The 26,638-nt window shown below is 33.8% G+C and overlaps 2 protein-coding genes across 5 annotated transcripts in view; both read left to right on the top strand.

The window, feature by feature from the left end:
• Nucleotides 1-24,168, top strand: part of LOC120330351 (E3 SUMO-protein ligase PIAS1-like) — a 140,310-nt gene extending 116,142 nt beyond the window's left edge. Inside the window, exons 2-13 of one of the 4 annotated variants that reach the window (XM_078118290.1) lie at nucleotides 3,351-3,449; nucleotides 4,169-4,300; nucleotides 10,133-10,221; nucleotides 11,244-11,410; nucleotides 11,708-11,837; nucleotides 13,304-13,529; nucleotides 14,148-14,422; nucleotides 15,480-15,679; nucleotides 17,280-17,360; nucleotides 18,049-18,145; nucleotides 21,831-22,174; nucleotides 22,916-24,168. In XM_078118290.1, the coding sequence (XP_077974416.1) occupies nucleotides 3,411-3,449; nucleotides 4,169-4,300; nucleotides 10,133-10,221; nucleotides 11,244-11,410; nucleotides 11,708-11,837; nucleotides 13,304-13,529; nucleotides 14,148-14,422; nucleotides 15,480-15,679; nucleotides 17,280-17,360; nucleotides 18,049-18,145; nucleotides 21,831-22,174; nucleotides 22,916-23,151 (2,016 nt within the window). In that variant the 5' untranslated portion in view covers nucleotides 3,351-3,410 and the 3' untranslated portion in view covers nucleotides 23,152-24,168. Of the gene's footprint in view, nucleotides 1-3,350; nucleotides 3,450-4,168; nucleotides 4,301-4,340; nucleotides 7,869-10,132; nucleotides 10,222-11,243; nucleotides 11,411-11,707; nucleotides 11,838-13,303; nucleotides 13,530-14,147; nucleotides 14,423-15,479; nucleotides 15,680-17,279; nucleotides 17,361-18,048; nucleotides 18,146-21,062; nucleotides 21,164-21,830; nucleotides 22,175-22,915 lie in introns of those variants that run through there. The other 3 variants (XM_078118293.1, XM_078118291.1, XM_078118292.1) reach the window with 3 other exon arrangements.
• On the top strand, nucleotides 1,056-3,351 carry LOC120330352 (BRISC and BRCA1-A complex member 1-like). The gene has a single exon (XM_039397265.2). It carries the CDS (start codon nucleotides 1,104-1,106, stop codon nucleotides 2,337-2,339), a length of 1,236 nt encoding a protein of 411 aa, XP_039253199.2. The 5' UTR covers nucleotides 1,056-1,103; the 3' UTR covers nucleotides 2,340-3,351.
• Nucleotides 24,169-26,638: the final 2,470 nt, after the last annotated feature.

The following is a 26,638-nucleotide window of genomic DNA, read 5'->3' as shown; positions in this document are numbered from 1 at the left end:
TCACTGCCTAGAAAACTGTTTTTCAAACTGTCGCGGGCTTCAATAAAACATATTTTGTTTACGGTTTTATTTTCAGTGTTTTAAATCAAAAAATTTGCGTTTTTTCAGAAACTCGCCGCAGATGAATGTATTCACCGGATTCACGATTCCGTGCGAGTACAAAAATGAAATAATTGTCATCGTTATCTTGGAACAAATTTGTGGAAAATTTGCGTTTTAGAGATAATAACACAAACGTAAAGGCGTTTACGACCTAAATAATACGTCCACTGATAAAGCAATCGCGCGCAAGTTTCTATGGAGAATGTTTTCATTCAACGGAAACGTCTTGGAAACGGCGTCAAAAATGTGTGACGTCACACAAATATCCGATATTCTTATAAACGCTAATTTCAATATTCGAATGACGAGATATTCGAATACTTTATTCAAATTGGCCATCCCTGGTTGCAAGCTTAACGTTCAATTCGAGAATATTTAAGTATGAAGCTCAATTACAGAGTTCCTTTCTTCACTTATAGTACATTCTACGTAACAAGGTGAGATTGCCCATGTAGTACATTTATGTCTGTATGTCTCATGGTTTAATCCTCGTTTAAGGTTTTGCCAACTTTCCTGAATGTCAATCATGTGTCTTTGTCTTGTGTATTTATTTTTTATTAGGGTGAAGTTCAAAATAAATTGTATCATTTTTAATGAAAAACTTTCATTAAAGGTGAACATTTAAAGAGTCCATCGATGCCGTATTTTATTAAGTTGGTAAGGTCAAACAGAACGTTATCTGAAACACTATCATAAATTTAATAAATTATATTAGAAGAATCTGGTTTAACATTCTGACACTGTTTTGTGTGGTCCAGTGCAGTACCTATATACCAGTGCACTTGTTTCACACTGTACCTAAATTTTTATCAGGGTTATACACCAAACAGACGAAACAAAATGAATTAACAGAAAAAATAAAGCCATAAAAGGGCAATTCACTTCACAGGTTTACGACCACGATTTACTTTACTGTTGTAATGAGCATGAGCCAGGCTCAGATGTGATAGATGAATAACCTGTCTTTATTCTTAGAAAACGATTTATACATTAGATTTTAAATGGCAAGTGATGATATGAACCAGCGATTCCCTCGTGAACCAACGGAATCTGAAGATCCTATATTAACGAGCAGTAATGGATCGCCAACATTTATTCGAAAGAATTTGAACAGAGAAGCAAATAACAAAGTGAATGAATCTACATCCTCAAATCCTCAACCTGAATATCCAAATGAGAACAATTTACCAGATTTATTAAGTAAAGTCGAATTAGATGAAAAAAATGTGTTTCCACCAAGAGATTTCATCAGTGAAAAACCGGGATCTTCTGTTGATTATCCTACTAATTTCAACAATAAACATCGAAAAAGCGTTCCCATTGAACATACTGATTTAGTATTATTTTCTCCTACGGAAACGGGATCGCATGATGATACTAACATTCAGTATACTCCAACACAATCGTATCCCTCTCCATCTGAATATACCGCAGTTGCAACACCCCAACCGAGACTAAGGAGAAAGTCATCCTCATTAGAAGTGAAAACAGTAACATTACCGAAAGTAAACTGTCCAGAAAAAATTTTCATTTGCGTCGATCACTCTGAAGAAATGTTTCAAAATAAATTTCAAACCCAATCAGTGAATCAAACTTCAGTTTATAAAACATTGACGAGCGCAATAAAACAATTTGTTTGCACAAAATCATTTCTTAATAAAAAGCATCAGTTTTCTTTAGTAATGCTTAACGAAGACACCCAGCTTATAACAGATTTTAGTTCCGATTATGAGGCTCTTTTATATATGTTAAATGATATTGGTGAATCATTGGTACAGGATAAAACAATGAGTCAGCAGAATAATGAAACTCTTTTTGATCTTTCCAACATGTTCAATGTGATTAAGCAACACGCTGGTCTGCCTAGAATGAATATGAAACAAGCTGCAAAGGTACCTCCCCCATATGTGATTCGTGTTGTCTTTATATATGGGCGCTCAAACTCACGTCCAAAATTTTTAGATGGATCGAAAAATTTTACTCTTCTCAACAATAGTCCATTCTTTTTTATAGATTGTGTCTATATTCACCAAAAGAGTACTGATAGTAATAACATTGAATCTATATTTTCTGATATTTGTGCCCTCGATAAACGTGGTACTTCTCATGTTTATGAAGTGTGTACAGACAGTAATATGGCATGTTTGTATAACGTTTTTGCAAAATTATTAGCACATCCTCTTCAAAGACCTAAACAGATGGAAGATTCTATCAATTATAATTTAGAAGCTGAATAGAGTGAATCACCAAAAAATTTTGTTTTTCGAATAGAATGATTGAATAAATAATGACATGTTTGTATCAAGGTTTTTGCATACTCATTTAGCTCCTTGAAATGGATTTTTATTCCTAGAAAGCTTCATTATGTGGCACCAGTGAGATGCAGAGATTTTTCACAGTTTTCAATTTTATCTATTACCTATATTCAATCAGGGTTGTTTAAAACTATTTTCAAACTTGTGAAATTGGGTATATTTGATATAATTAATTCTAATTTAAAATTAGATTCGATTCAATTAAATTTCCATTTGAGAATATGATGTGTCAATTTGTATATTTCAAATCTGACTGTCAGTTTTACTTTCTGCAATATAAAGACGAGAATACTAATTCGAACAATTCATTATTAAATGTATTTTTGGCTTGTGTGTAAATCGATGCTGAATGGAATCATGGCCAGTTCTGTAATATATCTGATATTACATATTTGCAAGTACTTTTCCAAAATGTTTTCGGAATAAGTAGATTATTTGGTTTTGACTATTCCTTTATCTCATATATCCATTATCATGTACAACCAATAATTTGATAACATGAACAAAATAATATTACCGTAACTTTGAACATTGGAATACGAACAATTTTGAAATATTGTATAAAGCAATGACCTCCAGGTAATCGAAAGAAATTATGAAAAGGTGTAAATGCAATAGGTTTTTACGAGTGGATTCTATCTTTAAATTATGAATACTTGAAAAAAATTGGTCCAGTAGTATAAAGAGGGAAGTCGTTTTTCCATCCAACAAAATAAATAACAATTCAGGAATGTGATTTATAGCTTCATCTTAATGTTCTTTGCGATTCAGTGCCATAGATGTTTCGATAACTGTTTTTTAGGGTAGTTTTATTGTATCTATATTATTTTGTATTTTATTGTTTCCAATGAATTCAGTTTCCAAATATTTATGCATGTCTACTGCAATTAATACCAGTTTTTTTCACAATGTTTTAATGAAAACGTATTTACAGGTCTATTATTATTAACGTAAACACATATAGTTTGATTTAATGAGAAATAGCCTCTGAAGATGTCTTCGGATCGAGAGATGGACGTTGTTGAGCTGAAGGTAAGCGTTTGTATTGTATTACTCCAAGTTTTTCAAACTAGCTAGGCCCTTGTACTTTCTAGGGGCCATAGAGCTCTTCTCCGGGGGCCACCGCATTAATTTGAGGTATACTGTTTAAATCTTTGATTGTAACCCATTTATTTTTTGTTTTTGTGAATCGAGTTTTTTTTTATTGAACGTGGCACTAAAAATAACTGGTGGAAAGGCGTTTAAATCAAATTCAGATATTTTTATTGACCAGCAGGGTGCTTTGAGTCTCTGAATGGGAGTCTATGTGCCATATGAGTTTGAGAACAACTGATTCATTCAATAAAATCCAGGCTTTGGTGTTCGGATATCACATGGTTTCACTGATATTTGAGCCAAAGATGTATTTTCAAACATGTCAGCCAAAGTTGAAATTTTGAATTATGTGGCGTTGGAATTTCAGATATGAAATATTTCTAACATACACTCAAAAAAAATATCAAGTTGACTTCTAAACAGAAATTTCGGCTATGATTTAGCATCATTGTTAAAAGTCTGAAAATTTTCAGATTCTAGAAAATTTTAAATTTTGATTCAGATTTAGGGCTCAGGGAGAGACTTCGACTAGTAAGAACATACCCATATTATAAGAAAAACTTTGACCCCAGAGCGGCCCAGACTCATTACTCAACAGCACGAGATCCTTTTTTCCCACTTGAGATCTTTTTCAAAAGCCAATATTTTCATTTCAGCACATGGTCATGAGCTTCAGGGTATCCGAACTTCAAGTTCTACTTGGGAATGCTGGACGAAACAAGAGTGGAAGGAAGCATGACTTGATGTCTAGAGCTCTTCAGCTATTGAAACACGGTTGCAGTAGTTCGGTAATTGTTCTTATTTTTCGATATTTTGAATACATAATGCTAATGTTAAGTAGGTTGTATGTCCATTTATAAGCAAATTTGTTTTGCCAAATGGCTTATTAGGTTGGACATAATATCTTTTTAATAATGTTGAGGTATGACTTTTATGTCTTATACACATTTGATGATCTTTTATAGCAGGTCTATATCGCTATGATAAGTCTCAATAGGTCTTGTCACTTCAGTAGTCATTGTATGTAACATCTTGCTTCGAGCAAATTTTAATGTGAAAAAATTAATTTTTGTGTAGTTAATTAATAGGGTCATGAAAATCAAATATTTTTCCTCTGTATTTGATTGAAAATTGGTCATACTGTGAATAGCACAAGAAGAACAAAATTCCAAATTTGAATTTGTCTTAGTATTGTTAATTAAGATCTAGCTTCTTGAATTGCTTTTAGGGTGCTACATACTAATAATTCAAATTAGAAAATCAAATTTTATTACGATTTTGCGATATGTTAGTGAGAATTAGTAATGATTTGCAACAAGATGTTATGACTTATGTATTGTTATATAAGTACCACAAAATCTTATGTTTTATCAAATTTACATGTTCAGCGACTAAGAAGGTCACTGAAGACATTTAAATAACTACCTCAATTTACTTCTGTGAATAACAATTAGGTACATTTACACCACCTCAAAATGAGTGGTGTTGATTTAATCAGGTGCCTGTGACCCGCAATCAAATAATTCATTGCACAATTGCAAATTGCTAGCTTGCACACTTATTTGCAAATATTTTTACCTGCAGATGATACATTGCTGCATGAGATCATTCGGTTATATTCTTATTTAAATACAAATAAATACCATTGCTTATTTGGCTTTTTGTTTGTTTCATATTTTGACATTGAGCTTGTCTAAATATAACAATTTGCTTTTTTATTTTTTCAAAACTATTTTTTCATCTGTTAATATTCTATATAGCATTAGTAATATTACAAATATAAAAATAGTATTTCTGCTAAGAAAATCTCAAGGATATTTTATCATACTTCAGGTTGACGATATTACAGGAAATTCATTTAAAATTTTTGTTAATAAGAACACAAATTCGGCGCATGAAAAAATTAAAAAACTTGTGTTGTTTCCTTTGGGTGTTAAGAAGTTATAGAAGTGTGTGATATTTTTGTGTTGTGACTGATAAAACCACCTGTTATCACCTTGATCAATGTCTCATTTTACATTAATATGGTGCAATATGGAGTGAGTTTAATAACACTTAGAAATGATCTCTTTTTTAGTGCTATGTTTCACACTTATAGAGATAAATTGGATTTCTGGACACAGAGGTGCAGTGACGAGCGTATTCCTAATGCTTAGCATGATGGGCCACGCCGTCGCGTCTTTATATTATCTCGTAATGCTTGTACAATCACCAACATGTATATATACACCGTACATATTTATAACCTAATCATAAATATTTTTTAAGGATGAATTCATGTAGCCCACTTGACAATTTTAAATGATTGGACATGTCAGGAAAGGAAATTTAACATTAACATGAATATGATCATTCCTGGCTATTTACAACTTTAACATCGCCACATATTAGTTCTTGTTTCTTTCGATGCGGAATTCTAAATATATACGGAAGTTAATGATGAGGCTTGAGGTTTCTATGACGTAACGATTTATTGTTCTCAGTTCCTCTTTTTGGTCGACAATTTATTATAGAATATATCACAGGCTCGGTGGTTGGCTAAATGTGCTAAGCTTCGGAAACAATCGTGACACTGCACCGCTTATTACTCTTTGTGGCAAGTTTGAATCTTATGGGCTATAAATATATGGAGGGGGGGATTGCTGGAATTTTAGTAGCGTGGCTTCCTCCACTTTCAGAAACATGCGTCTGACTCTGGAACTGAAAAATATACCTTGTCATAGTTAGAAATGTAATGATCTTCATGTAAAAATTCTAGCTTGAATCCTACGTTTTCAACTGTACTGCAAATTAGGAAAGTTTGCAACTTGTATAGACTATTAAAGTGCTGGAAATGTTAGATTTGCTTGATTTTAAAAGCAAAGTTTTTAATGCACATGCAATTTTATGTAACCAAATTCACGTATACTGGTTATCTGTGCACAAAATAATGCAAAATTTATTACATTTCAATTTTTTAAAATCTTGGAAAAGAATTTTTTTATTAACTAATATCAATAATCTGCCATCGGTGCCCTCATTTGTAGCAACTGGATATATGTGTAACAGAATGCAACTAAATTCTTATATCTTAATTTAACAACCATTTTCTCAACACTATTGCAAATGGACATGTTCGATTTGAACATTCGAATAAAAGTGTACTGTAAGTCAGTCTGTAACCGTTGTTTCCTGTATACCAAAAACAGGCTGGAAAAATTGTGCTAAACATTTTGCTATGATATTATTTCTATCTTCAATAAGGCCTTAACGCAGTTCTCCACCACAATTGGTTATTTTTATATTCTGATATTATGTGTCACGCAAACCAATTTTGATTTTAGTACTTCGTATTTTGTCGTTGATTGTTCTATTCACCGTTCCTAAGCGGGAATTACATAGTAAACTATGACGGTGCTGCTATCTGTTTTGTTGTGGAATGTCTGATCTTCGTTTATCGATATATATAGAAGGCTTTTATAACCATATTTATCCGACGATGGGTTTCCCCTTTGTTGAAAGCCCTAGATTTCTTTTTGTGCGACTTCGCTCTAAATCGCCCACGCGAATTCGCTTACTCGTTATTTATTGATATTTCTTTCAGAGACGACCAGGTTGTTGGTACTTTTGTGTGCGACGCTTACATTGTTACCAAGCGCCCATGTACGGCAACAGACATTTGTCAGTCAGGCGACAGTTCAGTAAAAGATTCCTTGATTTTTGTTTCACGTCAATTTGTCGATTCGATAGAATTACCGAATGAAAGTAGGCAAATTAAAGATACGAATGTAATCGTCGCTCTCAAAATGTGAAGCGCCGTTGTCGTTTTATGACAACGTGGTCACGTGATTGTTTCATTGCCGTTTAGAAATTTAATTGGGTGTGCGGTGTCAGTATGTCATTGATCGGCGGGCGAAGTCACCATAGCAGGTACATTTAGTGTATTTTATGTACGTACGGCGTTTGATTAAAGATAGTATAACATCAGCTGGCCACAATAGATCGTGTTTATACCGGTAATAATTATCGTGACGGATCATAATAACAAAAACCCTGCGAAGCGCTTGATTGTTTTGATATCTGATTAATTGTCTCGCTTTCGAGACAGCGGCGCAGCAGGAGTGTTCGTGTTTGCGCCTATTTTTTTCGGCCTTTACTTGCCAATGTCTACAGATAGGAGTAGGATGTACCGTTCGACTGCCTTAGACGACACAACGAACAATAATACACATGTTGTAGTGAGTAATAACGTGTGTTTTTGCATACGATAGCTAAACAGTTTTGCTAGTTTGTTTACAAAATAAACTTGCTGTTTTTTATATACTAGAGTAGGCTAAGCTTAAATAAAAGAATTGTCGTCATTGTGGTATTGAGAAGGTAGGTTATCACATTTCTGCTTATTCTTCATTATAGCAAGCTAAAGTTGTTTGTGTAGGGTGGTGTATAGGAGTTGTAAAAAGCAATAACTGTTGAACCTTGCAATTAGGGTTGATAGTTGTCAAATTAATTTATTATTTGATTGCCTACTTATGTGTCTTTGAAGGATTTTTGTATGATGTTATATACACAAAGACTTTATCATTGAAACATTCATATAAGAATTAGAGATGTATGTGTTTATTTGTATTTTTTTCAAAAGTATATCGAGTACCGGTAACAGCAGATGTATAATACAGAAGCAAAGATGGGACATGTGCTACCTCGTCAACTTAATTGACTCATCAAGACAAAATTGTGCGACTTGCACTCTCACTAGTATTATATCAGTTAATCTTCCGATATATCTGTATATATAGTTATATGACAATACATTTGAATTAGAGAGCACATGTAGCAAAATAATAACAGGAAACAAACAGTAGTAATTTAACATGGTGTGTATTCACTGGTGATACCATAATACTGCGAGAGTATATTTCTAGAGAGTTGAGTTAGGGTAGTTAACCAGACTGATATATATATATATAAGTATATCAAATGTGCTATTACGAAGTTGGTAGTATTTGAATGACAAATGTTTACTTAGTATTTTGTAGGTGATTGATAGTTTTACATATTCTTGGTATTGATAATAAGGCAGTAGTGACGCATTGTGCATTGTGATTTAATATAATTCTTATATGTATTCTTTTGATGCTGATGCGCTTTATTTTTACATAAGATTGATACAGGGTTGTCCAAAACAATATTCGAAAACATTGGAAAATGGTTATATTGGATATAGTAAATCTTGATTGTAAGAATATCTCCATATTTGAAAATGTCTTTTAAGCATTTAGTATTTTATGATACAACAAAACGAGTCAACAAATTAACAAAATTAGTGACAGAAAATACTAGAGAATATTAATTAAAGCAATGTTTATCTCAATTATTCTGCAAAAACCAAATTTGATTTCTACAAATTTACAATCGTCTAAAGATTTCTTCTGTGAAATAGATTCATTTAGGAATATATTCGATATTTCATATCCGAAAAGATTATTTTAGAATGTATTCGGAATGCTCAATTATTCTCAAATTTGCTTTTAGATATTTTATATTGGAATAATTCAAGTTATTCGAAGGAACTATATTTGCGCAGAGTTTACAGTTTCAACCAGACTTTAAAAATAGACTGTTTATTTATAAATGTAGTCCAGTTCGGTATCTAGTGTCCTTAATTCTATCATTTTTGTTGTCATATTTTGCGCAGTAACTTATTTTTTTCGGATTTATGAATTAGGAATGTTTCTTTTCTTTTATTACAATCACTACCATATGAGAAAAAATTTTTGTTTTTATCAATGACCTCTCAAAATTAATTGATTGCAAATCTGTTCGGGAGTAAGACTAGTGATAGTTATAATGATAGAATTTATTTGCGATCATCTGATGCATTTGCTTTTGTTTGAGATCAATGGTATGGTCTGGTTCTAAAGAGTTTGTTAAAATAGAAGTCATTGATCAAGAATAGTTCGTATGTTAAGCAGGCGGATCATGAGGATTATTATATTATCATTCACTCTTGGCTCTCACTTTAAAAATACTCTGATAAACTGGGGACAAACAAAATTTTTTATTTTAATTTCAGAAATCCAAATTTAAATATTTGAATACTTATAATTCTGTTTATTTTTTTCATTCGCTTTCTTGTTTTCAGGTACTTATTTCTTGTCAATTCTATGACTATATTTATCCACTTTATGATGACTCGTGGACTTTCTATTCTATTTACTTCATTCTTACTTCTACCGTACAAACCCGGTTTCTTTCTACCGAAATCCGAACCCTTCTGAATCTACTCTTTCGTTTTGCTATCTTTTCATCCTATTATTCTACTTTATTGAACTATTTGAGTAAAAATGACTCGTACAATTTTGAAATATCAAACAATAATTTCGCATTTGTCTTAGGGTGTTCAGGCTCTGCCAGATGATCCAAATTATAGCGGGAATCATCGGGTGGGACTAAGGTAATTATTAGGTGGGTGGTATTCTTAATTAAGGGTAAAATAATAGTTGGCAGAGTTTGAAAACTCTACAAATGCAAAATTGGTGTCTATTTGGTCAAGAGTGGCCTAAAATTCCAAAAATTAAAGGGAATTTTTGGTCAGCTTGACTGAAATAAAGGATATGAATAAAGTTTTTGTTCTGTTTTAGATTCAACAAAGCATACAAGAGCTATATCATCGTCGTTTTCCAAGAAGTAAAGCTGCTCAACATATGTCAACTTTGGGCCATGATAAGCAGTAATTAACATAAATATAATAATAATTTATGAAGTCAGTAGCTAGGGGGAATTTCTGGTATTCACCAATGGAAATTTAGAGTTCCTTTTCTATAAAATCTTGTGATTTGATGACGCTATGTAACATAATACCATGTTATATGCAATGCTTGTTTTTTAGGCACTGATCTTATTATTTAAATAGTTGGCTCACTAAATATATTGAAGTTACAGCAAAGGCCTGACAAACAAACTACCGTTTTATTGAATATTGGATAAATTCTGCTGAAAAAAATCTTATTTCATTTATCTGAATTCTGAAAAAAAAAATTTATATGTAATTGTAAATTACATTCACATTGATTATTAAAAAGAAAAAGAAATTGCCCAAGAACTTATTAGATAGTAGGTTACATAATGCATGATTGCCACCATGTAAACTCATGTTGATAATAAATAACGCACAACCGGTGTGTGATGTGATACGATTCAAGTAAGAGTCTTCTTCTGCATTGAGTTTCTTTCTCTAGTATCTTGCTGTTTTCCCAGTCTGAAAACCATAGCATCGAATGGGAAAACAACAGGATACTAGAAAAAGAAACTCAATACAGAAGAGGACTATTTCTCGAATCGTATCACATAAATAAAGAGAAGAATTTGATGAATGACAAAGAAACCACTCTGTTCCCGCCTGTGTATTAATCATGGTTTAAATAGTCCCCTTTTGTTTGAACTTGCGCTAACTTGTTTATATATGTTATCTTATCATCATCCTTTTAGATTAGAGTTTACGCCATGATAATTTTTTCATATTTTTTCCTTTTCTTGCACTATATATATCCACATGTGTCTTTTCCATATCATGCCCTGATGAAGTTTTTCTGTATAGGAATTCGAAACGTTGGCAAATTACATCGTTTTGATAACACCGGTTGTGCTTTATTTATTATCAACAATAGTAGGCTACATGACGGACTGTACTTATTAAAGTCTATCTACTTGTTTTTCATGGTCATTGCAACCTTTACAATTGTTATCTCTTAGCATGGATTACGAATCCCATTTCAAAGATTCTCACTATAAAGACAAGAAAAAGATACATGATTCGGAGTATCGCAATATGGATATTGGTCCGATACATCCTGATGTCAGATTCAAATGTCTTCCTTTTTACGATATACTAAGTGATGTTCTGAAGCCTACTAGTCTAAGTGAGAATTTTTCTTATTAGCCCTCATTCACGCCACCACCAGAGTCATGTAGCCACCGGTAGGTGTTGTATATGAATTCTAAATTCTCAAAAGGAATGAACATAGGTTCTTACTACCTGAATTTTACATCTGTTCGATATCGAACTGCCGAAATGTCCTTCGAGGTCAAGTCTGCTTTTATTGTCAGGCATCTTTTAATTTTTTATCCTCTAAAAAGATCCCGAATATGTATATTCTCGCAATTTTTTTTGAAAATATTTCATCATTTTTTTATTTTTATTCGTTTGCCGTTCGCAGTTACCAAAGCGCACAAAGCATATAGCAAAACAGAGTTGTCATTTACATTGACTGAGGAACAAAGACGAACAATCAGACATAGTAGAAAAGAACGTGGAAATCCACGGTATCATGTTCAAGTGCAATTGAGGTAAGAGTTGATTCATATTGGCTTGTTTATTTCTTGTTACAATGAGAATTTTGTAGTGCAGTAACTATTCAATCACTAGAGTTAGCTCACTAAATTTGATTCAAAATTTTGCAAATGTTGTCCAATATGAATGTGGCCGTGCCCGAATTTACTTTCTTTACCTAACATTCATTGCTGAATAGGTGGTTGAAATACTGTATATTCCGCGAATAGGCCGAGTTTAAAACTCAAAAAAAAAAAAATTGCCAAACTAAGGGACCGTCTTATTCTCGCATAACTCAGATTGCACCAAAAAATCGGTTCATTCGCGCATCAGAATTCGAATACGCAACAAGATGATATTATGCTGACTTGCCGGTAATTCCAAAAGCTTCAAACCATACCAAGTTCTCACGATAAGAAGCGTGCACGCACACACACACTCGCTTGTGAAAGTGGATTGTCTTATCATACAGCTGATGGCTTGTACAGTCTGTGATTGGTTGTTTAACAGGTGACGCTTGTACAGGCTGTGATTGTTTGTTTTCGCTTGCGATTCTTTTACATAACAGCAACAGTGTCGATTTACGGCCAGTTGTTTCGTGGTGGAAAATTTCGTGGCAATAAACGGTGCGTGAGTTTTAATCACCTTTACGATATGTTATCCGTTCAGGGGCAGTGATAAGGACTCTTATCGAAATTAACCGCGTTGTGGACGATCAAAGGAAATTGTTTTATGCTGACTCGGGGACTCTCTTAAACTCCCGACATCAATCCCTTCATTAATACAAATCACGACACATGAAAAGCAATATAGACTTTATTAACATGAGTTTACAAGTAAGAGTTACGAGTAAGAATCTACGGCCATCGCTAACAAACAGAAATGATAAACGTTAGAAATATTTGTGTTACAGCAATTTTGTTTTCTTTCTGCGCCTTTCTTAAGGGTCTGGCGTGTTAAGATTCGTAGCGATTTATAAGAATGTGTTAATACAGCGTCAGCGTTATTTCTTTCCTTGAAACGGACAAGGAACGAAATTAATCGTCGTTGTGGCGATCAAAGGAAATTGTTTTATGCTGATTCAGGAATTCTATTTTAATAATCTCCCGACACAATCACGACGCATTGAAAAGCAATATAGACTTTATTAACATAATTTAACAAGTAAGAGTTACGGGTAATAATCCACCTACGGCCCTTGCTAACATGCAGAAACGATAAACGTGAGAAATGTTTGCGTTACAGTAATTTTGTTCTCTTTCTACGTTTTTCTTGAGGCGTCCGGCGTGTCACAATTCGTAGGACCGGCTTATGTGCGATTTTTTATAAAATCGCCGTTTTAAGGCCGTTTTTAGGGAGTCGGCCTATTCTCAATAGCCTATAGGCGTAATTTCGAGTAAATACGGTACTATGTAATTTGTGGTAGGCTACATATATTTTTATAGGGTGGTATTCCTCATGCCATCTTTTATTGTTATCACAGATTTTGCTTGATGGAGACATCATGTGATCAAAAGGATATTATTCCTCCCAATTTATGCGTGCAAGTAAACCGACAAATCGCAACACTACCTCCGTACATACCTCCATCCAAAGCAGGCGTCGAACCAAAGCGAGCTTGTCGACCGATTGATATTACATTGTTATGCAAATTATCTGATACTTCGTACAATAACATTGAGATTACTTGGACGGCAGAGCATGGAAAGGTGGGACTTCTATTGGAACGAGAAATTTTCTTGATTACTGATTTTTTTATATAGTTTTTTGAGATTTGTTGTTGCACTTTTTCTCTATAAATAAGGCTTCAGACAAGAGGATTTTTGAATGCACAAATATATTTATGTACGAGAACTTTTTTTTACTTACAGCATTTTTGGAGTTTTATGAGCTTGATTGTTACGCTAAACATACAGTCTAAAAAAGTCCATTTCATTGCTTTAATCTGGAATCATAAGATGGAGATGAATTTGTTCGAATTAAATGAAGTGTAAAATAACATTGTTTATTTTTAGCACAGTTTTGAGGTTTTCACAGTCGAAATTGTTCTTGGAATAAATAAGAATAACAATATTCGGAAAATTTCATTATTGTGGCCTATGGAAATTGCCTTTGTCCCTTATTTCACCCTAAAAAATTCAACCCAAAGTCTAACTTCCACTTGGAAACTTTTTGGGAGGAATCTTGGGGTGCATTTTTCATGGATGGAATTTTCTGGACACTGCATGAAATATTACCCAGTTATCAAATTTCCATTTATTTCATTAAAACACTTTAAAGTCATTACAAGCTATTCTAACTAAACTTCTTTGTCTGTCAATTTGCAGAACTTTGCGACCTGTATTAACGTCGTGCGACCTTTATCGTCTGAGGAATTATTACAAAGGCTCCGAAAGAAGGGAATTCGAAATGCAGGACATTCAACTGCTCTTATCAGAGAAAAACTTGCTCCAAATCCTGACTCAGAAATTGCCACAACCAGCCTCAAAGTTTCGTTGTTATGCCCACTAGGAAAAATGCGAATGACAATACCAGCACGACCTGTAACTTGCACACATATGCAATGTTTTGACGCTATGCTGTTTTTGCAAATGAATGAAAAGTGAGTAGACTTGTGTACAAGTATTTTTATTACTAAAATTATTTTGTCCGAATGTACAAATGCGCCAGTTTGGCAGATTGGTGTAATAATGGTGTATTGCCTATTTTAGTCGGTCAACAGGGTCCTGGGGCCCCCATGTCGTTGAGTTTATCATTTAACTTCTACAATTGAAAGATCATTTTGTTTTGCCATTATCAGATTTGCTTTATATTTATATATATATTATAGTTATACAATTCAGGGAATAAAAGACTGTTAAACTATTGCAAGAATATCAACTTCTGCCATAAAAATAGGATTCATTTTTCTAAGAGAAATTAAAGCAAACTTTTTAGATATGACGAAGTCACCTTGTAAAACAATATTCCTTGTACATGTCATTTCTCGTAACTATGTCCTGTTCGGAAAATTCTAGAAGGCATTGTACAATGAAATTAGAATTTCCCATGGTACTCATGTTGTTTCCTATCTAGTTCGCATTTAATTTGAATACAATATAAAAATATAATGTCATTTTAAATATATTTTAAGCTTTTTTTATTAAAATTTAGTAATTGGGGGTTCAGTACTGGGGTCGAAGCAAAACTTCTTGCCAATCTGAGTCTTAAGTTGGAGTCAAATTTTTGCCGAACATGTTATCTGAAGTCGCAGGTGGAGCTACTGGTACTTTTAAAATGGCTCGGATTTTAGAGTCTGAGTCGGCTTTAATTTTTTTCCAATTCCACGGCACTGGTTCTGTTGCTTTTATATTTTTTTTATAGCATCTTATTACATATCGATCTCGATCGGTAAGTATGTTGATAGGTATTTGTCTGTTTGTCTGTTAGACACTTTCGTATGTTACGCGATATCTCACGAAAGCGAGGTTGAATCTGCTAGTTATTAATTACTTAGTTGATGGGACACACGCTATCGAGTCAAGAGGAAAGGAATCAAAACCACAGTTTCTGTTTTGGGGGATCCCCCAACTTTCGCTGCAAACGATCGATAAGTCGGCGGTCTCAGATCGCTATCTAGTTTCTATATCATCTAATTTCAAAATATTTTACTATTCTAGGAAGCCCACATGGATCTGTCCAGTGTGTGATAAACCAGCAGATTTCATAAACCTTTTTATTGATGGTTTGTTCATGGATATTTTGAAAGAAACTTCAGCTGCAGAAATAGTTTTTCTCGATGATGGAAGATGGGAACCTTTCAAAGCTAAAAAAGAGTCATACAGCCTATGTACACCATCGAAGAAAAGCAATACTATCGGTAATTAGGGATTTACTTATGCTTTTATTCATAGTTATACAGGCCTACTGGATGCAGATGATGAGCGTCTTACAACCTTTTTGTGTTTATATGTCTTTCAGTCTTTTCAGGAAAGCGACACCCCAATCCTTTAGCGTCAGCGGTTCATTCGGTATAGTGTAATATATTTATATTTTGAATGGACATATTTCTCGGCAGCTGAATGTTAAAATTAGTCATTGTACAGTCCAGCTTTCAAAGTTTAGCAGAATAATAAGAATATTAATTTTAAATAAAATAAAGTCATGTGCAATATATATATATATGCCTATACTGCGAGATTCCCAACCGCTCAAATCCAAAATTATTTCTGAAATTAGGAAATAAAAATATTGAAAGATTTGTTTTGGACATCCTTGATTGATATATATTTACAGTCAATCTCAAAGCACAGACCTAGACCAAAATTTCGCCCACCTAGACTGGCAGCCCATGTATGCGTGACGTAAAGACAGAGTTACATTTTATGAACAATATTTACAGCGTCACAAAAGCAAAAGTGGAAAACAGTAAGCCTCTTACCAAAACTAAATTCAAACGCAATCTCAACAAATTCTTTGAGCTTTTTTTGCTGAAACATCAAAATTTGGTTTTATTTTGGTTGTGGAAGCATCAGGCCATATTGAATTACCCAATGGGCTGAATTTGGCCCGCAGGTCATAGTTCGTCTATGTCAGGCCTAGACATATGCCATTCAGCTACAGAAAGTACTATGTATTTACTCATTGCAAAACAGATAAGTTTTTGACCAAAGCATCAAAGCAAAAGCAAGAAATAACAGTGAAGCGGAAAACTGATTCAGTCAAGAATAAATTAGACAAGAAAAGTTGTTGGGAAAGCAGTGTGGTTATTGTTGAGGAAATATCAAAGAAAGGTTTGTTTCAGAATTACATCGAGACAGTTTATGTGAGTTTCAAGTATGAAGATGAAAGCGTAGTGTTTTATTTAAAATATGGTATATAGCCAAGTTGGCGAACCCGTCAATTTTTTTTTGAGTGTAATTAAGTGAGTTTTTCATACTACACAAGGCCAACGGCATCTACGACTAGCGCTGGGCATTTTAAAATACTAGATAATTCCCGGATTGAATCAAATATTTTTTGAACCGAATTTCCAATAGTGTAACATTGTAATATATGTAATTGTATGTGATTTTTTTATTGTACTGGGACCTCCAGACACATAAAATACTGAAAACACAGAATCTATCACTCGGACTGTTTGCTGAGTGTCTACGCACAATTGGGAAAACAACTCACTAGGAAGATAAAGAGTCGTATTTGTCAGAGCCGCATTTTCAAAATCGTCTTCGATGAAAAAAAAATTGTGCGATTCACCTCGGCCTATGGCAGACAAAAAAAAACAAGATGGTGGCGATTCGAAATATTTGACCGAAACGTTTTGAATAATTTACTGTATCTTTCAACTCAACTATTCAATTTGAAATGCACAGACCCATCTACAACTCGCTTATGACATATTTAAAATATGCCTATTCAGAAAAATAAAACGACCTATTATCCTGTTGTATCTTTCTAATATTTTTTTTCCATATTCACAGCATTGGATTTATCAAACAGTCCACAATCCCCAACTAGTGTAGAAGCAAAATGCAAAGAACCTGAAATTATTGACCTCACAGGTAAGATTTTCCAAGATTTCTTCGAAACAATAAGCAAATATCACATACTTTGATTTAAAATGCATCACAATTTCAAACATGTACATAGAAATTTTAATAAATTTAATTCAAAATTTCCAATATTGTAATAATACCAGAGTAATTATTTTGTGTTATCATAGATTCACTTTATACAGCACTAACAGATCAATTTTATATGTTTGAACTTGAGAATTGCAAGCATGAATTTTCAAAATTAAAAAAATTTATTTATATTTTTTCAAAGAATAATTTTGGATGGTTTTATGTGAAGAATTGTGATTTTAAGACAAAAGACTTAATATATTATCAAACAACTTTCAATTATTTTCTGAAAAATTAAGATAGATAGAAAACCTATCAAAGTTATTGAAAATATATATTGCATTTGACACAAATTCAGAATGTATTCAATTAGTAGTAATAGGTTATTAGTCTTTGAATATGTCCAATCCCAAGTATTACGATGTTTTTTCATTTTTTTCGTTCAGTCATTTTGGATCTTAACTTGTAAGTTTCATTACATCCTTACACAACGAAATAATGAATTTTTGGAAAATAATAAATTGTGCTAAAAATCTTTAAAAAGATATCTTGGTTTTGTGTCCGTGCGAATCATGAGCAGAAAAATTATTCAATTTTAATTGTTTTATATCTCTTGTGTTTCCAGGAGATTCATCTGACGATGAAAGAGCCCCTTCACCTCCAAAACGTCAAGATTTTACTAAAGATCAAGATGAAGTTCATAGTCTGTCATCAACTTCACCGTAAGTGTATTTTGTTAGATTCTAATTTCACATATTGTTAAGCGGAAATTAATTGTAGATTTATGCTCTATAGCAAGGGAGTGCAAACTGCGGTCTGCAAGGAGAAATGACTATTTTGAACGGTGTGCTCGCGAAATGAGTTTTTAGTTTAGTTAATCTGGTACGTGCCAGCAATTTCAATCCTTATGTACCGGCCCAGGGATGGCCATTTCCGAATACTAAACTATTCCGAATACATTCTAAAATAATGTTTTCGAATCTGGAATTCCGAATACATTCTAAAATCAAAAATAACACATTTTTGTTTTAGTTGATTAAAACCCAGTAAATTAGGAAATAAGCTTCAATAGAAATATCAGAATGAAGCCACAGACCAACATTATATGTACACAAAGTAATTGATAGTTTATAGCTATTAATAAAAAATAATAATAGCAACTTGTGACACAGTCAGTTTATTAAATTTATTCACTTTGTACAAATGACCATATGAAAAGATAGCCAAGGAGTTGTCTGACGCTTTCTATCATTGGTACCATGATATTACGATAATAGTCGAGTCTATTGACAAAAATACTATTTGTATTCAGATAATTGCCTTTAAAAATTCTAATATTTAAGCCTGGAGTATTCTACTACCTACCAGTATATTTGTATATAAATTTATGTGAACCATATTGTTATTATGTGTAACATATTGTTGTGTTTGGAGTTAGAAATAAATTAGTAGAGAATAGATGACCACCACTGCCAGCGCGCAGCCAGGATTTTCGAAATCGGAAATTCTCATTGCCGCCTGTAACACCCACCGCGATTCCGCGCTCGTTGAAAGGGCCGTCTTGTCAGCGTATAATGATCATTCTGTTACGTAAAATATTCAATCCATGACAAATACAAGATTCTAAAATATCTTTCGCGGTTGCTTCTTCTTAGTCAAAAAAAAAACATTTCTATTCGGTCCACGGCAATCTGTGACCTAAAATTACAAGATAAACTGCTTGATGTATTTAATTTTAATATGTATTTTTGCAATCTTGCCAACTCGTTATCGCCGTTAGAAAAATCTCAAATAATTATATAAAATCCTTAAGTGTGGAGAATAATTAATTTCATACAATGAATATACATATAAAGTTTAGCAGTAAATTAAAAGAACATATTCATCGCCGCGATTATGTCACCTGTTAAAAGAGTCGACTTTTACAACAAATAATATAACAACGAATATATATTTTTCTGTTGTGCAAAGTGATGAATTCGTGACCGACACGGACATATTTAAAATATCTTTCTCTTATTAATTTAATTGTCTTCAATTTAACCTGCGGTTGCGTCGACAAAATAAAATCCTCACCACTCTTATATACCATTGCAATCCACGGCCATAAAAATAAAAACGTGAGGTAAACTGTCCGATTAAATATTGTTTTTATCCGTATTTTGCGAATTCGGCAAATATTTAGATGTACTTGTTAACAGTGACTCCGCTCGATCGAAATGCTCTGAGTAAATTCTCTCAGAGTAAAATTTATTTCATCACAATAAAATTGATTGAATATACTTTAGATTAATTATATTATATACATCCTCACACCCAAGGAAAAAGTCGCGTTTCAAACCTTGTATCGTGTTAACCCGAAAATATTTGACGGCATATTAAAGTAATGGATAATCAGGCAAATCCCGCCTCAATTAGTGACGATATGTTTCTAAACGCCGACCAAACATAATGTGTGCACACGAAATTTTGCGATTTTCACTGCCTGGAAAAGCGTTTTTTAAATTTTCGCGGGCCTCAATAAAACTTATGTTGTTTACGGTTTTATTTTCAGTATTTTAAATTGCCGCTTTTCAATCAAAAAGTTGCGTTGTCTTTAGAAACTCGCCGCCGATGAACGTATTTACCAGATTCACAATTCCGTGCGCGTACAAAAATAAAATAAATGTTATGGTTATCGTGGAACAAATTTGTGGAAAATTTTCGTTTTAGAGAAAATAACACAATCGTAAAGGCGTTTGCGGGCCTAAATAACACGTTACGCTGATGAGTGATGAAAACAATCACGCGCAAGTTTCTATCGAGAATGTTTTCATTCAACGGAAACGTCTTGAAAGCGGCGTCGAAAATGTGTGACGTCACACAAATATCCGATATTCTTATGAACGTGAATTCCGATATTCGAATGACGAGATATTCGAATACATTCGAATACTTTATTCGAATTGGCCATCCCTGTGTACCGCAAAGCCTATATCACTACCTGAGTGCCACTGTCATTTTAGCAAAACTAGCTAGCAAAATTCTGTTGCAAAATACACGATGTTATAAAAACATGTGCTTGCAACTACTAGAAAGGCTATCTTAAATAAAGGTGTGGCCTGTAGCTCACCACAGTTACTTGTATTTGGCGCTCCAGTGAAAGAGGTTGCACACCTCTGCTCTATGGTATATATGGTATTTACAAACTGAATTGTCAATAGTTTGAGAAATCTTACAGTGATCAGTGAGGCCGAAAAAGTATTGATAGAATTAATGGAAATTATTCGATCAAATTATTCGCCATAATTTAAATAGATTACCAGATTTAAAGATTGCTAAAACACATGAAACCTAGGCACATGATGGGATCATATATAATATTCTTCTGTAATATTGAAATATTTTCGATTCATGTAATGACGTTTCTCGAATAGACTAATAGTTTCTGAATATTTTTACCTCGAGACGATCGGCAAAAATATATTCCCTTTGTTGGTATGATTATTATATATGAAGCTAAGGTTTATTTGATAATTTAGAGATATTATGAACCTTTTCTATTTTGGGCTCAGATATCTAAATTTAGAATATATAATTAATAAAATTGTTTTAAAATAGTTTGTCTCCAAATGTTCATAATATATAACCCCCTTTCAGTTCTTTATTCAACAATAATACTCGAGGTTCCAAGCTGTACAATGTGGGTAACCTACAGGCTGGCGTCCAGAGAGTTCACATTTATCTTCCATAGCAAACAGGTCAAAATACTTGTTGTTCGTGTGAAGTTATCCACTTCATATTCGGTGATCACGGTGTTGTTTACCAGAAGACAAGCCCACGGATGTTTCCCTGACCTCTGACCCCAAATTATTTTTTTTCATATTTTTTACCATTCAGAATTTTTATGCAGATTTAGTTGGTGCTTTTAATCTGGATACTTGTTTCATAACCAACCTTTTGACTTCAAATGCTTTGCAATCTGCCATTTTAAAGTATTTTTAGTCTAGTCTGTCTAGGCTTTTTCATGACTAATTTTGATTATTGCAATTAATTAAAACTTCTCGGAAAACTAATTAAGCGAGGTATTTGATTCAAACCTGAACTTCTTGTATACAACTGAAAATTGGTAAATTGCTAATAAACCCACAATAATGAAAATGCCTGAAATTCTAGTGAAAAGGTGTCTTGAGCAGCTGGTAATATTTCAATTGTTACATCTTGACATCTTCGCTAGCAAATATATCGAAAATGAACAAGTAAGTCTGTGCTCAGGGAAACATCCATTTTTTGAACTTTTTTTACTTTACACTATCACATTCATTTTATTTCTTTTGCACATTTCTAATTGCACATTTTGTGTTTTTTTTCCACATGTTTGCTGTATGTTGCCACTTTACCTGCAATGCTCACAAAACTATCGAACAGATACCGATCTGATAGCAGCGTAATGCACGTCGACAACAAAAGGACCCCTACTCCTACATGGGAACCATCACGAGAATCGACGCACTCCGCAGGACTCCCAACAAACATTTTCAGCTCCAATTCAAGTCCAAGGCCTAGCAGTTATGGACATATTGATATTACGGGAAGGACTTCTCACCCTAGCTTAAGTTATTCAGTGCCTGGAAGCAGGGACAGTACACCTCCCGGTCTGCACCATTCTTTAAGTTCACTTTTAAACCCCGGCTTTGCCACCTTCCATAATCCGTTAGATTATACTCAATCTGCGTTGGATTTCAATTTATCGTATCTACAATCTTTCGGTGGTGGGTATCAGCTTTTTTATGCTTTGGTGTTTGATTTTGCTTCTCATGTTTTGTTTTGTAGTAATAACCTCTGGGTTTTGTTTTTTGTCTCGAATACTTAGTTTCGACTATCGAGGATAGATAGCAGCCAAATTATAATAGCCAAGTTGGGGTCCTATATTTTGGTACAGATAATTTATTTATAGCAACACCAAAATTTGGTACATTCGAGATGAATTGTTTTTTCGTTATGCAGCACTGCACTAGATTCCAAAAAGTGGTTGCCAGCAGCTTTGCTCATTATGAAACATGCAAAATTGTAAGACATAGCTGGCCAACATTCAAATGTCTGTATAGCTGGGATCACAGTGGATACACAATAATTCACAGATTAGATCGGATTCTATATATGGCAACTCTCGGGTACTCCCGAAGTGTGTGAACCAAGATGTCTGACACCGGAACATAGTATGTGTACCAGGTTAGGGTTAGGCCATAATTTCAGTTACAAATACTACGGGAGTCGCTTGGCTAGTCCCCGAAATCGTTTTAGAGATAAAATAAGAAAAATTGGAATAAAATTATGGCCTAACCCTAACCTGGTACACATACTACGTTCCGGTGTCTGGCATCTTGGTTCACATACTTCGGGAGTACCAACTTTTTATTTTCTATTCATAGTTGTGAAAAAGATCGTCTGCAATTAAACAACAATGTTCAATTGAATAACTTATTTATGTAATCGATGATTGACTTTTTCAGCGGATCCATTGCGTCGGATACCAGGCGAACATTCTGCACGTTCGAGTCCTTTTCTGATGAATCCGTCGCCAAATCATCTTTACCAGCCTCCAGTATCTACGCGATCTTCATCTAGCACAAACGACCATATTTCACGGAGTTATTTAACGTCATACACCCCACACTACCATCCTTATTCGCCAATCAGTTATCTACAAACTTCAGCAGAAAATTCTGATGTAATACCAATAGACTGATTTTTATTTTTTCAATCCATTGTCCCAAAACTGCCAAGCACATTTGAATATTTTTTACGAATTTACTTTACTAGTCCTTATTAGGCTGATTGATGATACATGTGCTAGGCTACTCTTTATTATATTCGACTTTTTTCTTCTTTTTGCAAAATCCTGTTTAGATAATTTAAGTTTTCACTTTGATTTTTTTTCTATCCGTTTCAAAATGGGTTGAGCATTGTACTTTTACTGGAGGCTACATTTTTGTACCATTCTGGCTGTGGAATTTCAAATTACTTATGCTAACGCACAGTATTTGTTTGAATATGAGCTAAACTGCTATCCAAATGTTTTTTTTGTTAGGAGCTTGTAAGTTTCGTTGAAAAAGCAGTTCTTGTTCTAAAGTTCTTCTTAATGCTATTTATGTAAGATTCGATTTTTTTGAGTAGGATTCCATAACTGCTTCGCTGTGGTATGTTAAGGTTTTTCTGATTGTGCATCTTTATGAAAATTTCAGTGGTGTTTATATCAGTCTGATCTTATATATTACTAATGTATTGGCTGTTGTCCGCATAATTTTTCTTACGATAAAAGTGGCCCAAATGGACAGTCATTCAAAAATTAAAAATGGGAATTGTGGGTTCCACAGCTGTGCTTGTGAGTAATACAGATATCCTTTTTCGGGTTTTTGAGTTTAACAATTCCTCGGCTAGAGTCCAGGTTCGGACTAGTCAATAATTTGTGGTTTGAAAAGTAATATCTGGCGATATTTGTGTTTTTTTTGTTTTGCATCAAAGTATTTATTTTTGTCATTTCTTTATTTATGTTTATTTTCACTTGATTTCATTTCTACTGCTGTATTCAACAGCTTGAAAATTCTCTACTTATGGGTGGCATACTTTGGCGGTTATCAGTCTCTAAAACGCGACGTTTTCTTTCAAATTGTTACATCAGGCCGTCCTGTTCCTCTGTTTATTTATTGTGTGTGATCTCCTATTTTTGTGCTGAACAATCCCTGAGTAAAATGAATTGTGACAATTTGTCTTTTGTTTTGGGGCGTTTATGCTATTTGTTGGTAAGTGGAAGTCTATGTTTGGTAACATGATGATGCGGATAGCGGTTTATGGGCCTGTTGAAAGTCGGCGATTCCCAAAGTGACTATAGTCACTCCGGCGATTCCTAATCGTTTACAATACATCCTCCTCGTTTGAATAGTTAGAAATCGCAGTAATACTAAATAATTGAAAGGATACTAGTAATACTACAGGACAGTTCAGAGTACAATTTTTTCTAGAGTCATTGAATTTTTCTTTAGGAAAGAATTCCCTCCCTGTCGGCAAACACTGGAACGCAGTCTTTCATTCCGTAAGCCATACATACAGGTCTGCCATCCATATGAACCCAAATATAAGGAGCCAGGGAAACGTAATAATAAGATAACAAAAAACGAAATGTAGCAGACAAAATGCATTCATGCCAGTTCGACCCGTGTCTAATCATACTTTGCACTCGAAAGGATTTGCACCAACAGTTCTTTGTTCTTAAAAACTGTCTGTTCCATCCAGGGGCGGATCATGCCCATTTGGTGCCCTAAAGCACTGAAGACTTTGGTGCCCCCTTATATGTAGTTTAAAATATAAAAACAACAAACCACATAGGTGTATTATCCATTATAAATAATCGCAACCAACAGTAAAAAAAAAAATTTTACGAACATTTTTAAGTTTTCTTACAATTATTTAACTGATATATATATCGGCCGTTCACTGCCAACATGACATATCGGCAAACTTGCAATATCGGAACCGCCACATGGTGCGCCATTTTTAATTTTGATGATGTCGCCACGCAAAACTTCCGCGTGAAAACGAATCAAGCCCAAAGAAATTTTTGGAAAAAATAAAAGAAATAACCTAGTTCTAGCGGCAACAAAAATCTTCAACTAAAAAGCAATTGGTCCAATAAAAAAAGAATTTTTTTTTTTAAAACAAAAAAACAACAATTGACAAAACGACTCATATATATAGGTCCATTTCGTGTCCAATAAGTAAGTTTCAGTGTTCAATATTATTAAAGAAAGTTAATATGATACTTGAAGAGGAAAAATAAGTAAACATTTTGAAGTCTGATCTACTCGTAATATTTCAATAAACATCGATGCACCAAATAGAATAAAGAATTTATGTGATGCTCCCTTTAGCTTAGTGCCCTGGGCACTTGCTTATATGTGCTGGTTCCATCTCACCTCGCATAGGTTCACTTACGCCATGAATGCGCGCAGCAACCAATAAGGTTATAATATCATTTCTAGCAAATCAATCATTCGAATTGACCAATCTAAGTGCCTGGTATATAAACATCTCCCTCTGAAATAAGGACAAAAATAATAAGTACACATGTCAAAATTGGGACATTTCTTGGACATAAGGACAAAAATATTTTCTAAGACAAGGATCTTCAAAATAAGTAAGGACAAATCTTAGAAATAAGGACGTTATGGCAGCCTTGCATACATACCTGAACCAGATGTGATAGTTTCGCTTTATGTTGATAAACAACAATTATCACCACTTCAGATGAAATATATATATATGTACTTTGTCATAAAATATGTAATTTATAATTGCCCGTCTGAGCTGGTCGAAGCGTGGTATATTTTATTCTTAAAGTCTCTTCGACGGATTTAAAAGTTTCTGAAAATCACTTTTTATTAGAAATTGAGGTTCTGGGTATTTCCAGTATATTTTAGTACCTGTTCATCAAGCTCATTTCGACATTCGGACATATAGTTGGCAAGAGCCGTAAGCGTTAGTATAATTATGCATTGGATGAATTTATACATGATACGGTGTACCGAAAGGTACTTGCCTTGGCATCAGTAAAATCCTATTTATATGTGACAGACAGTTTACCCAAAACGTTATTGCCGTTGTGTGATATGTCGAAAAACATTTTGCTTCCTTCACGATTAGGCACAGCTCTACTTCAGCAGTGGAACGTGGCGTCTGCCTATACACTCAATTGATGGTCCGGCAAAATCGTGGCCGAAGCTCGTTTTGAGACATAAAGTTTTTATTATTGTTTAGATATAATGTCGATGACATAAATAATGATACCCAAGTGGGTGTGGGGTCTAATATAATGTTGAGCAATTTTATAACGCTCCGCAAGTATTCGTACCAAGATGACGCACATCCTAAACCCTAACCTGGTACACATACAATGTCCAGCGGCACCTTGGTACGAATACTTCGGAAGCACCTTTTTGTTACAAACAATTATTTCATAACTACATGGGTTAGTTTTGAATACATGGTAACATTCAATCTCCTTACAATGACAGAAATTCAATTTTAGTACAATATCTGGTAGTTTATTTAACTAATATAAGCCAAGATCCATCGACAGCATCTAGCCACTTTCATTTGCACTCTTCAAACTACATTTGTGTTGCCGTAGGCATTCCGTTTTCTTGTTTTAAAGCTTCGGGACTGGGGAAATATTTCAT

This window comes from Styela clava, chromosome 12 (genome assembly GCF_964204865.1).
Source record: "Styela clava chromosome 12, kaStyClav1.hap1.2, whole genome shotgun sequence".
NCBI classification, from domain to species: Eukaryota; Metazoa; Chordata; class Ascidiacea; order Stolidobranchia; family Styelidae; genus Styela; species Styela clava.
The sequence above is the reverse complement of the archived record's forward strand: the minus strand, read 5'-3'. Positions and strand labels throughout refer to the sequence as shown.